Below are 13,912 nucleotides of genomic sequence, written 5' to 3'. Positions count from 1 at the left end.
AACTATTGAAACTGAGCATTCAAGCAAATCTATAATTGATGGTACAAATGTTCAGTGATGGCATAGGCATGCGCAGGGTTCCCCTTCAGTGGGGGCGAAGGTTTGTCGCAGTGCCCCCCCTCCCAATTATGTCATTGTATGGCGCTGACATTGCGCCCCCCCTCCTCCCTATTATGTCAATGTGTGGGGCTGGCTTTGCGCGCCCCCTCTTAGGTGAATAAAGGGGGCGACCCCCACCCCCCCTGCGCACGCCTATGAATGATGGCACAGCAGCATCATGAAGAAGAGGAGATATTGCAGTGGACATGGATATTAGACAAAAAAAAATGGCGGTGCTAATAAGAGGCTCCCTGAAATAAATACAATTGAACTGGAGAAGGGAGGCCTAGGCCAAGGCACTTAAATTGCTGGTTCTTAATAAAGTTTATTTCTCCTCCTGGAGAACAGTTGGCCACTGCACTGTTTTGTGATGACTTTATGAAAATTAAGCATATCCTCCAGGCAAAGCTTGGGCAAGTTGGTATAAATCTATTAGAATTAACAGTGCATACAAGGAAATAGGCAGCATTACAGAACAAATAGAGGTGTGCCATGTGAATTGCCTCTATTTGTTCTGTCCCGTTTCCTATTGTATGCGCTGTTAATACTTTCTAACGCATGTTCATATGTAGCATATTCACTGATTTTCACTTTTGAGAATTATATGAAAGAGCCAGATCTGTGCAACAGAGAAGAATCACTTCCCAACTAATGTTTATAAAGACACTGTTACATTTATAGGCACTGAATTTTGAAAACTATACCTGGACTAACTGATAAAGTGCTCTGCTTCCACGGTGATACAGTTGCCCCTAAATTTTCCTTATGTTTGAGTCCACATGTTTGCGACCAAGTGTGGTATTACACATGGTTAAGTAATAGGAATGAAAGGATTCAGCAGTGCACATGCTAAAGTGTACGTTACAGATATGCATATTTGTGGCAAAGAAAAGATAAACATTCTGAAGAACTGATGTATTTTTATGTAACAAGAAAAAGAATGCCTACTAAAATGGAAGGCAACATGAATAGGTGACAGTGAATGACTCTACCAGTTACACATGTGCACATTGTCAGTACTTATCTTTCTCACTGCAGCCAAATGAATACAATTGGAGATGACAATATCAATTAAAAGTATAATTAAAAGATATGCAGTTGGATGGGTGTTATGAGTTTCTAAGACTCATCCATGCTGGATTGCCCTCGATCAGTGCAATGATCCAGTAGTGATGTCCATATGTCTTGGCTGCCACCTCTCGAAGTTTGTGTGCCCAGCACCCATGTGCTTGGCTCGTGACAAATACATGAAGCTGTTCTTCCCTGGTGTTACTGTGTCGCTAGTAAATATATTTATTATTACCATTATTTATCATAGGCAGCCCTGTAATCATCATTATCAGTCACCCTCTCAACACTGGACCACCCTTTTGGAAAAAAAAAAATCACAGCATATCCACGGGGTGAATGATGATGAGTGGGGCGAAGCTCCGGAGGGAATCATCAGTAAACCGCGAAACTCTTCCGTGAAATTTGCCCAGTACATCATATAAAGGGTGTGAAACACCGTGTATATATTAAACATCAAACTTTTATTGTACTGTTGGTTTATGTGGTCCCTTCATTATCACCGCTTTGTGATCGGTGAAATGCAGGGAAAGTGTCCGCTCCCGAGCGAAAGAGAAAGCGCGCCAAGAGCGAGCGCCTTGTCTGCCTCCATCCGCCGACTCCGAGCGAAAGAGAAAGCACGCCAAGAGCGAGCGTCTTTTACGATCGCGGGGATCCAATGACATGCGCCATTTGCATTATACAAGCGCCATCTGTCATCTTTAAACAGCAACTCTAAGAAATACATGAAACGCCATCTAGTGAGCAATTCATTAAACTAGAGCTGGCTACATACATACTACTACTACTACAGAGGAGGGAACGACCCACACCCTAAGGAGCTTTGCCCCTAAAATGCAAACCGTGCCTGCCATAGATGTTCTCTGGCCTGCCTGCTCAAAGGCTAACTTCTAGTACACTCTACCCATATTACATGAGAGTTCTCTTCCTCCTTCCAGTGTTTCCTAAATATTATAGGATCTCTCTGAACAAAAAGTTCTGGCTTATGTTCATGCTTTCTACCAAAGAATGCTCTAATTTTCCTTGTGGTATATTCTCTCATCGTTCATCAAACGCGGCCGGTGAAACCCGGCCGCTATCTCCTGCCGTTCGGAAAGCGAACCCGGTACCCGGTCGACCCGGTCGCCTGCCCTCGCGTGATTAGCCAGAATCGCGGTTACGTCAGCATACGAGCCATTCGCACGTTGATTCGCACCCATCATGCCCATCACGCGAAGCAAGTGAACGGTTTGCTTTGGCACGACCGGACTACAGACTACAGTGGCGGCACGCGCACCCTCTAGTCCGGCCGTGGCTTTGGGCACGATCCTGAACCCGTTCAAAAAACGAACGAAAAAACTAAAAGACTTCAGGAACGGCTGACGAAATCGCCAGCATCGACTAATCGCGTGCGCCATAGCATCTGTGTGTTTTTATCAAAAAGGCGTTGGTTTTTATGTGCGAAATCACGCTCCCAACTGAACATGACTGCAATGACTGTACGTCATTCTCATTAGTCATGTGGCAGGACAAATTAGGGGTCACGCTGAACATTGTGTTCCAAAACGAAAATACACTCAAGTGCCACACGGTGCATAGCTGATAGCGGCCAAGCCTAATCGGGATAAAATTTCTCAGCAGTGATTGGCTCCCTTCTGCAGATTGCGTAAAGGAACCAATCACGATCAAGAAATTTGATCCGTATCATATCAGGCCCGATTGCGATCAGAAGTTACCGTGTGACATCGGATTTTATAAAAACCAGACCTAACATAACACAGTAGCATTTCTGCGTAGCACGTAGAAAGCGCGAGGCTACCCGCTAAACCCCGATCCCGTTTTCTCGATTCCTCGCTGGTCTGGCAACGCCAAGTTTAGAATTTGCTCTCTAATCAACATGGCAACGTTCGCCGACAAGCTTGTACCGCATCTCGGGCGAATCCGAGCTCCTGGACACGCGGACAAAGTTTACAAAGATGAGTGTGTCTTCTCATTCGACACACCAGTAAGTTTTCTTCGCAACGCGGTCTCGTTTGCACGCATCGATGCATTCTTTCTTCCATAGCTCGCCGGCAAAATGTCGGGGGGTGCTGGACGCACCATACGAGCGTTTGATCGCCGCATCGTAAACGCCTTTGGCCTCTGGACTTCCGCTCATTAGTATTTACTTTAATTATATCTACCTTCCTTAGTACGTATGCACTGTCCTTAGTGTGGCATTCCTTTCTCATTTTTTTTTGGTGAACGCTTCCGAGCGATTTCGGCGCGAACGCGTTCACCAACGCCGATTTCCTTTCGTGCAGTGTATCTTGCATTACGAGTTATCTTTGTAGTTCGTTGAAAAAGCTATTGGAAGAACGAACTGCATCGTACCCGTACCTTTGATTGGTGGGCTGTCCTGCAAATTCACGGGGGAATCGCCGTCACTTATTTCAGGAGTCCGAGGGAGGCCTGTATGTGTGCCTCAACACTTTCCTCGGATTTTCCAAGAAGTTTGTGGAGAGGCGTTACGCGAAGACCGGGGACGCCGTCTACCTTCACCTGAAAACCATCAAAAAGGAGGTGCGTAACGTGAGCACTGATTCGAGACTCTTTGGGACTTTCGCGGCAATGTTATCGGTGATGTAAACATACCGCAGGTGACGGATGACAGACCGGCTGCCAAGAGAGCTGCTCCTACGAAGCTGGCTATCGGTAAGCAACGCATGCGTATTGGAATTATTGCCTTGTGGCTTGCGAAGGCAGCCACAGTGGCGGTATACCGCGGAGCTGTGTTTTATTTCGACAGCAGTGCGCTTTTTCGTCTCTTGTAAGCATACCCTCCCCCCGCCCAGCCTTATACATACATAGATACATACATACACACGGACACTCACATACTACATTTTAGCCGATTCATCACCCTAGAAATATTTCAAAAGCTTACGAGAACGGAAATCTGGGCGAGTTTGTAAGAATTCATCATAGAGCAGGTAGCGCAAAAAAAAAATACGGGGCGCTCGTCCCGTGTTTATGTTCCTGGCTTGTGTCCCCGTATTTTTTTGCGCTACCTGCTGTATGATGATTTCAAAAGCTTCTGCATAACGAAGCACCCCAAAACTGATCATCGCATAACATGGATTGCTCCAAGTAGCTTGAGGAGACACTTGAAAGGCTGCACTATTCAGTGCTTGTGCATTAGAGATATTTTGTATTAACTACCGTTTCTTTTGTAGGGCCAGTGAAAAGATTCTTGCTGTATTTTTCACTAAAAGTTGCACGACATGTGCAGAATCTTGCCCCTCTAACGTTGATTCAGACTTTGTTCGTCATTTTGAGGAAAAGATATCGAATAGCTTAAGGAACAATTAACGCAGACACTAACGAAAGCTCTTTTTCCTGGTGCGCATTGTCGTTCATTTATAAGGGCGTTTATCACCTTATTCGCTTCTGTCTTTTAGGTTTGGAGGGAGGTTTCGACGTTGACTTGGGCAAGAAGTACGAATATGAACATCACAACTCTCTCGTCATCCTTCCGAACTTCGACTCGGTTCCTCTGCCGAACACGCAACTCCCCGAAGCAGTATGTCTCGTTAGCAAGTTCTCATTGACCGCTTGCGTGCATGTGCACTTACATTCATCCTTGTGCACTTACATTGTCCTCATCCTCCTTGCAGGTGCAGCTTTCCGTTGCAGCTGTTCTTGCAGCTGACTCTGCCAGTGTTGTTAATGAGTTGGAAGCCATGGCTGGAACGTGGGATGGAGAGAAGAGAGTGCCATCAAAGTAAGTGTAGGTCCTTGGTGTTACTTGTGCCAGTAGGCTACCCTTTCGCAATACCAAAAGTGTGGTACTACCACTCTTTCTGAAAGAAGGCTGTTGGTAACCAGAAAAGTACTTGGAGCGCACTTCAAAACTAAAAGGGGTGCTAAAGACGAAGACATTCTTTACTGTATACCAGTAAGTTACCCCTTTGCAATACCAAAAGTGTGGTACCACTCTTTTATGAAAGGAAACACTTGGTAAGCTGGAAAACTGGTGCAAAGAAAACGCAGGTAGTCACAGTTTGCCACATAAACTCACAATGATGTGATGAATTTTCAGTGTCTGCTGGGACCTACACAATTTTTAGCCGGTAAAAATTAACTACATTGTGTTTTAGTCTACTGAAAGATTTAACATAGCAAGTTTAGTTTTAATGAGCCAATTCAACCAAAATGTGAAAAAAGACATTAATATCTGTAATGTCAAATTGATGTTTGGGTGCCGAGGTTTTGGTGTGAAATTCGAGAAGGAAACTGACATTCCTTTTTTTTTTTTCTCTTGCAATAATGAATCTCTGATGGTCCAGATTGCCCAGATAAATGCAGCTGACAAAATTGCGACATCTGTTTACATGGAAGCGCTTTTAACGCTATAACGTTAAAGAGCTCGTTTTGCAGGAATCTCGCCGTCGGTGTTGGTGTCGTTGGTTGTGAGCGAAAAATCAAAATCAGCGTTGTCCGTGACCGAAAAATCAAGAAAGATGCAAATAAAATAAATAACAAAAATCTTAGGCTCGAGTGAGAATCGAACACAGGCCTTCTGCGTCGCAAGCAAAGTGTTCTACAACAGAGCCACGCCACTGCTTGAAACTGCTTCAGAAAGAAAACACTATATAAATGTTGTGTAGTGGGAGGAGTCTCCTTAACGTATGTAATCTTGCATGGCAGAAGTGTTGAATCGTGCCAGGCACCAAACATCTGCGAGCGGGTGTTTTAAAGGCCCACCCATTACAAAGCACTCACATTTAATCATCATCAGCAAAAACACCAACAAAGTGAGCAGCTGTGTAGGTTCGCATGTTGCTTTACGGACGCGTAGTGGGTACTTCGTTGATTCGCAAAAGGAAGAATTATGCTGCAGTGGGCACTCCGCAACTGTACTTGCAGTAGGCATCTTAGGATAGTTTGTAACGGCCAATATTGCGCACACAGACGTAGTTTCCTTGTGGCACGGTTGAGGCATCTACTGAGAACTGAAGCCAGGTTAGCATTTGAGAAGGCGATGCACACGGTGCCCGATTATGCTATCGCGTTCTACTCTTGAAGTCAAAGCTCAAGCGTCCTCCAAGTTTTTTGTAGCGCAATTGCTGATTTGGACAAATATGGTTGAGAAGTAACAGCAACAGAGCACTTTTCTGTTGCATTTATTTCTTGACTTCTTACTGCTCTTTGTGTGTGTTGGCTGTCATGCTTTAAAAAGTTAGAAATGATGATAGACCAAACCAGCTTCTCTTGCATTCTTGATGCAATATCCTTTCCTGGTGTAGCTACGGCTTCTTGTCTTAGCATGTTTACTGTTTCTTTTTTTGCTATGGGGGCATAAATGGAGGCCTCTCAAGATCCGTGAAAATAGCCATGGCGCATTTTCACGCAGCTTGGCCTCGTTTGACCGTAATATTAGCCGCATGAGAGGCGCAAGCAACATAATCTTTCAATTGATGCAAACAAAAGCATGGCCTTCGAGATCCAAATTGCAAAGATGGCGTCTATGACGTAACTGCTCGTGAAAGCAAGGCCTTCGAGATTGCATTTACTATTGACAAAGCATAGCCTTTGAGATTTGCATTGCACAAACATGGCGTGTATGACGTAATTGCTTGCGAAAGCAAGGCCTTCGAGATTGGCATTCACTTCTGCCATCGCGTTGGCGTAGACTCATCATCATCGTTATTTGTCGGAGAACGGGAGGAGTTCGAGCTGGTTGGAGCTCGCATGGTCGTGCGTGCGGTTCGCGGTCGGACTCGCCGCGCCGGTCGCGATTGCGTGTGCTTAGTTCTTTCATGCCTACAGCTGTTGGTGTTAAAAAAATCACATACGTTGATTACATTTCTGTGGATAAGGCCGTCCTAAGCTCCGCGTTTCTATCCATCGACTAGATCGCACTTTTTCAGTGCAGCAAATGTTATTCAAGTTTGTGTGTTGGTCTTGCATACTTAAATAACGAAATCCAAGTTGACCCTGCCCGTTAGCTTGATCCTAACAGATGTTACTTATACTTTTTAGAGAGGTGGTTTTAATGCTCTGAACAAGTGGTACCTTCTCTTTCTTTAATTCTACAGACACAGTGACACATTGGTGCAGCTGGACAATGGCGTGAAAGTGGCTCCGACGGGCTGGAAATGCGAAAGGTGTGACCTCACCGAGAACCTCTGGCTCAACCTGACAGATGGCGCCATATTGTGCGGCCGAAAGTACCACGAAGGCAGTGGCGGCAACAACCACTCGCTCGAGCACTTTAAGAACACCGGTTACCCGCTTGTAGTAAAGCTGGGCACTATCACACCAGAAGGGGCCGGTGAGTAGTGATGTTCAAAGTCCCTGGAGTACTAACTTTTGTGGCACCACCATCTATTGCTAGCCACTGCCATCTGCCCTCCTTTTGTTTAAAGGGCCCCTAAACCACCCAGAGGTCGAAATTTAGTTGTGGTGATTGTACACGAATATACACTTTGCTGCAACAATTTTTCGAAATGGTGCCGTGATAGCGGAGTTACATGCGTTCGATGATCGAAATGCGGCCCTCGCTCGTTTGGCTCCGTTCGTTGGCCCGTCTCTTCTCCTGGCCGGGCGTTCCTCCTCATCGTGTGTGGAGGATAACCAGGGAGTGCGCGTATCCGCAGCCAGACAAACGGGTTTTTTCTGCTGCTGATGTGGCCAGATTCTACTGGTGACGTCGCAACCAGCTCTGGGGGTATCGAAAGGCCTGGAGAGGTGTACGGGATTGTTTTTTTATTTTGTGGTGCACTCGTGGTGTGCAGCACTGGCACATCGGGCAGTGCTGATTGTGACGGTATAACTTGATCTGCATGTTTACTCGGAATGTTAAAATATCGAAGGTGGTATGGGGGCCCGTTAAAGGGAGTGAGAAAGTTAGCATGCGCACATGCTTTATACAGCACACACTGCTCGAAATATCGTTGACGTGGTTTGTTACTTTGGTTTGTCACCTAAGGCGGAGGCATTGCTGCTAACGAAAAGACAAGGTAGGATTCGTCTCATGAACGTGGTGGTGCTTCGTTAGCTTCGTCATGTGGGAGAACGCAGGGAAGGTACATCGCTTGTGAAGTCCAACTGACACGAAGGGGGAATCTTTCTCTATTGACAGCGGTTTCTCCCCTCCTGCCGTTCAATTTCATCTGACTCTTGCAAAAGCAAATTGATTTGAAACATTAGGCGGTTTTAGAATAATGTATACAAAGATAGCGTTCATTGCGTATGCCCACTATTTCCGTCACTTAACGGGGGCCCGCAAGAGGATAGCGTATGACACATGCGCAGTGTGACAAACGCTAACACATAGCTTTGCATACGCTATTCTAAAACTGCCTATTACTTCAGTAAAACACTGCATAGATGGCGTCCAATTTCTTACAATGTGTAACCAAAATTTGCAATGGGGCCTGGTTAAGCTCCCTTTAATGAAAGTGTTATCTATGTCGACTATAGAAGGTTAATTTGCCGGATTTATGGTGTGTGTAATGTTATGCCAGTGCTGTACTGTTTATGACTTGTAGTAATTGCTTGTTTCCTCATTTCAGATGTGCACTCTTACGATGAGGACGATATGGTCATTGATACAAACCTTGCCAAGCACCTTGAGCACTTCGGCATAGAGATCTCGAAGATGAAAAAGGTAAGTTGTCTTCTAGTATTATGGTTGGCGACTCTAAGGCCCATCTTTTACACCAAACTGGGGATTTCACCAGCGTCACAACCAGTGCAACGAAAGAAAACTTCTTAACAGGGATGGGCAAATAGTAAATTCGATGTTCAAAGCGAATCCGAAGCGAATAGTGATTTGGTAGAATAATTTCGAATCGAATAGTTCGAATAGTACTCACCACATATTATTTTAAAAAATGAGCATTTTTGTCATGACCCTTGCACAATATTTTTAAGAATTGGAACTAGGTATGAGTGAATGTCACTTTTTTGGTTTGAAATGAAATGGAAGAAACCTTGAATAATATAAAAATTTGAATAGCAGTTGGGTGCAAGTTATAAGTGGTACAATACGTGACAATTTAAGAATTACTAAACTTAGCGCATATAAGCCCATATAACACGCTTTTAAACTTAAAAAAAATTACATTTAACCTTGAAGTGTGGCTTCGCAGCAGAGCAGATTTTTCCTGTATGGGTGGTTTCACGGCACAGCAACTAGACGCTGCAGTGAAACCACCTTTACAGGGAGTTATATGCGGTCAAATATATTCATATATTCGTTCATTTCGAATACTTCGAAATTTCAAATAATCTAAATTCGTATCGAAGCAAATTCGAATACTTTAAATTCGTTCGAATATTCGAAACGCCCGAATATTCGCCCATCCTTACTTTTTAATTTATACTTCACAGGACCAGGGAAAAAAAAGAAAAAACATCTCAGCAGAATGCTGCATTATAGGAGAGACCCAGGCAAATAGTAAATTAATGCTCTTGCTACATTAGTATGCCTTAACTCACTAAAGAAATTGACTACTTTTGCTTCTGTTTTATGCAAAATTTGGCCACAAGCTGCATTTATCATGTTCATTCAAATATGATGTTCATTTACAATGGTGAGGGCTTTGCGATTTCCTTCACATGTTGAAGTGGTGCTAGTTGTGCATTTTCGTTCAAGGTGACATGCTTTTTACCAATGCGCCCACGTCCTGATTGTTGGTGTAACAACGTACAGGTGAAGTTCCGCTATGCTCATGTGTTTATACTAATATATATACAGTAGACTCTCAATAAAAGGAAATCTCTTAAACGGAACTGCTGCTTAAACAGAACTGCCTCTAATGTACTAATTGGTTTTGTACTTGGATTCTGCACCCCTGTGTATCTCTCGGTAAACGGAACTCCTGCTAAATGGAACACATTTTCCTGGCCCCTTAATGTCCCATTTAACAAGAGTCTACTGTGTGTGTGAATGCGGCACAGTGTGCATTGCTTCATAATACGAAACCTGGCTAGATTGCTCAAGCCCCTATAGCCTGTTGCTGGCCGTTAAGTAACGATTCCGTTTAAGCAATCCTTGCTTACTGAGATTCTACTGTGCAAGGTGTTCTTACATTTCAGCCCTATCGATATGCGAATGCCTTGGCTTGGATTTGTACCCTTGCCCTCACATTAGAAATGCAGTGTTATAGCTACTAAGCCGCCATGACGGGTGAATTGGAATGGGAGTTCCATTTTACAGGCATAATATAAATCATGAATATGACAAGCACCAGGCAATGTACAGTAGACTCTCAATAAACGAAACTCTCTTAAATGAAATTGCTGCTTAAATGGAACAACTGCCTCTAACATGATTGGTTTTTTGCTTGAATTCTGCACCCCTTTTCATCTCTCAGTAAACGAAACTCCTGTTAAATGAAACATATTTTCCTGGTCCCTTCAGCTTTCGTTTAACAGGAGTCTACTTATTTCAGTATCCACACTCTACTGCCTGTGTGACACTGGCCTGACACATTCATAGACACACATGTCTGAGCTGGGGCACATCTTTAGCCGGTGATTGCACCAAGATGCCAAGTAGTTACTCGTGAAAGCTGTCCTGCTTAGTCCCTCGTGCTTAATGTTTGATTTCGGTCTCTCTATGTGAGGTTTAGTTGCTGGCAATATGCACAATTTGGCATAGATGGCCAACGTTGTTTTGCTTCAAAACGCAGACAGACAAGACGATGCTGGAGTTGGAGATAGACCTGAACCAACGAGTGGGCGAGTGGGCAGTGATCCAGGAAGCCGGAAGCAAGCTGACACCGCTGTTTGGTCCCGGTTACACCGGTCTGGCCAACTTAGGAAACTCTTGTTACTTGAACTCCGTCGTTCAAGTTGTGATGAGCATCCCGGAGTTCCAGCACAAGTGAGCAACTGCCTTTCTCTCAGCTGCGACGTTGTTGCTGGCTGCAACTCAGCGTGGTAGACTAGCAGTTAATGTAATTCAGTCGTTGGTTTCACGAGAGTCGTAGGTTTGGTGCCCAACTTCGTTCTGCGGGTTCAGAGGTAAAAAATAATGGTACAGTCGAACCCACTTATAACGATCCCACATATAACGATCTATCGGTTATAACGACCATATTTGGGTGCACTTAAGATTTTCCTATGCTAACCATTGAACCTGCGTCCAGATATAGCGAACATTTTTCAAAGCCTCCTACTTTTACAACGAACACTTCAGACACGGTCGCGGTAAAAATATGCCGCATACAAATAAAAAAAAAAGTTAAAACATGCCTTCTAAAGCAGTGACAGGGGCGCGCGTTTACTTGCGACTAAGATATCCCAGATCGGCGAGCACCGCACGCAGATTTCGGACACTGCGAGCGACGTCGCTCACTTTCCAGGGCGTTTCTCCAGAGGTAGAATGGCAGTGAGGGGGGAAAAAAAATAGTAGGCAGCCTTGCGGTCAGCTTTCGCACTAGTAACCTTTCCTGACGCCGTTCTCTGCAGCTACGACCGCCTGCGATGAACCAAACAATGCCTTGGAACGCAAGAAGGCATAAATGCAAGAAGTGATAACCGCGATAACTCTCCATCGCAAAAAAGTTCACTGCGTCCCTAAACTCGTCGACGCCAAAATGTGCTGCGAAAAGTCGTCCGTCTTTTCGGTAACGGCAGAGACCGGTCGATCGGTGATTACGACTTCCGCGCGATTGCGGCGATGCCTTCACGGATAAGCATCAGCAAAGAGCGAAGGCGAGGTGGCGGCCGTCGATGAACGGGCCATTATGCCTTATAGCCGACAGCCTTATCACAGTCATCTGTAGATATCTGCTCGGCTGTGCGTGTGGCGTACGCCGTACACTGCGGATTGACGGCGGTGCGAGCGCGCCATGCTAAGCCATGCTGCCGTTCGCAAGTTCGCCGCCGCTGCGTCGTGCGAGACCGCTTTAAAGTGCGCGTCGCTTTGTAGAAACGAAAGTAGCTTGCTGTTGTTGAGCGGCGCGGGCACCGAGAAACGTCGATGCACTGACAGCGCGTGTATACTGCGTGTTTGACTAGGTGCAGGGCCGCGAGAGCATCGCGGAGACGTGGAGTGCGCGTTGCTTGGAAAATGCTTGTTTTCGCCGCATTGAACGAAGAGGCTAGTCGCCGCACCCGTGCATGGTCCGGAGTGAAGCAAGCACGAAGAACGTACAAACGCGCGCATACGGTATTATACAGCAAGCAGCCCGGCAGTGACTCCGCGACTTGAGTAGGCGATGCGCTGCACGCAACTAGCCAGGGATGATCGGCTCCACATCGCGGTACCGTGCTTCGGTGAAACGGTGTCAGCTCATTGCAAAGGCGGTTTATTCACTCGTGAGCACGCAGCGGGCGTCGCTTCACCATGCGAAAAGACTTAGCTTGTCACCGAAGGGGTTGTTAGCACTTTAATAAAAGTGCACAAAGAAAAAAAAACGGCTTGGCCGCTAAGTGCACGTTTTTAAGGGCGAGTCCATATACAACGAACTACTGATATAACGACCACTTTTCGCGACACTTTCGAGTTCGTTATAAATGGGTTCAACTGTATACTGATCTCTTGGGTGATTCACCCTTAAGGGCTCAAAGTTAGTGACCCGTTGCTCTTCACTGCATTGTCTCTTTTAAGCCAGAAGCAGCTTTTGTGAATAAAAATGATAATGCAGTTGACTTGTGTTAATTTGATGCTGGTGGGAGTCACAGAAAGAGCTGAATTAATCTGGTGGGTTGAATTAAAGAAGGTTCCGAGATTGCAATGGTGTAATCTCGGAGACTGTGCCAACACTGCACCTAGCTGTGCAATCCTTTGCAAGTTGACACTGTGAAAGACGAGTGTTATGGGCATAGTAGGCTGCGCACGCATTTGTCCACAGTGTAAGTGCAGATGTGATAAAGACCACTGTTGCGTGACAGCTTGTTTGACTGCCAAAAGGGGTTATTGAAGGGCTATACTACATGAATGCTGAATCCCGTGAAAAGTGAAATGCTCGGTGCACAACAGTTTATAGTGTTCTTTCGTATCGGGGATAAAACTTGTTCGTCATATTCATTGACAGGGCTGTTTTAATTTCTCGAAATGAGGCATTTAATACATTGATATCAATGGGGATTTCAACAGGAATTGCTGTTTTATTGTCTGATTTTAGGTACTACGACGATGCAAACCAGATATTCGACAGTTCTCCTCCTGACCCTGCTGAAAATTTTACAGTTCAAATGTGAGTTGTTTTTAAACGTTCATCTTGTAACATTGTGCCTTCCTCGTCATGTGGCACATTCTCAGGAATTTGCTCTCTTCTCTCACAGAAAGGTGTTGCTTACATAGCATTTATTTTTCTGCCAGGAGAGACCTTTCGGTGGTATATGCTAATCTTGAACCAAACGGAGTAAACTGTTAACTGCAGCTGGAATATATGCTTGCTAGTCCGCATGGTACAGTAGAATCTCGATGATACGAATCCCGCGGGGTCACGAAAAATATTCGTATTAGCCGAAATTCGTATCACCGAAACACATGTAAAACTAGCTATACAGTTGAACCCCTTTATAAGAGACACTGATATAAGAGACACGTGGGGTATAAGAGACACCAGTGTGCTACATGAAAGTAAGGGTTGATAGGAAACTGCATCACTTAGTACCCTGCTTATAAGAGACACCTCATATAACAGGCAAGAATTTCTCCCCCATGCATGCCTCTTATAAAGGGGTTCAACTGTATTAAAAGTCAGAGGCAAACTCATTTTTAGGAACACATAAAAAAAACATTTATTTCTTGCAGAAAAAA

The 13,912-nt window shown here is 44.9% G+C and overlaps 2 protein-coding genes across 2 annotated transcripts in view; both read left to right on the top strand.

The window, feature by feature from the left end:
• The window catches only part of LOC119389741 (alpha-amylase 4N-like), a 294,142-nt gene that overhangs the window by 79,811 nt on the left and 200,419 nt on the right, over nt 1–13,912 (top strand). The gene's annotated exons all lie outside the window — the stretch shown is intronic.
• On the top strand, nt 2,959–13,343 carry LOC119389738 (ubiquitin carboxyl-terminal hydrolase 5; the record flags this gene model as incomplete). The annotated part of the gene is given in 9 exon segments (XM_037657109.2): nt 2,959–3,151; nt 3,583–3,708; nt 3,786–3,840; nt 4,587–4,708; nt 4,803–4,909; nt 7,227–7,462; nt 8,706–8,800; nt 10,830–11,023; nt 13,272–13,343. Coding segments are annotated over 9 exon segments (1,115 nt in total), but the record flags the coding sequence as incomplete, so codon positions are not given.

The sequence above is a fragment of the Rhipicephalus sanguineus genome, chromosome 4 (genome assembly GCF_013339695.2).
Source record: "Rhipicephalus sanguineus isolate Rsan-2018 chromosome 4, BIME_Rsan_1.4, whole genome shotgun sequence".
Classification (NCBI taxonomy): Eukaryota; Metazoa; Arthropoda; class Arachnida; order Ixodida; family Ixodidae; genus Rhipicephalus; species Rhipicephalus sanguineus.
This window is presented reverse-complemented; position numbering and strand designations above follow the sequence as displayed.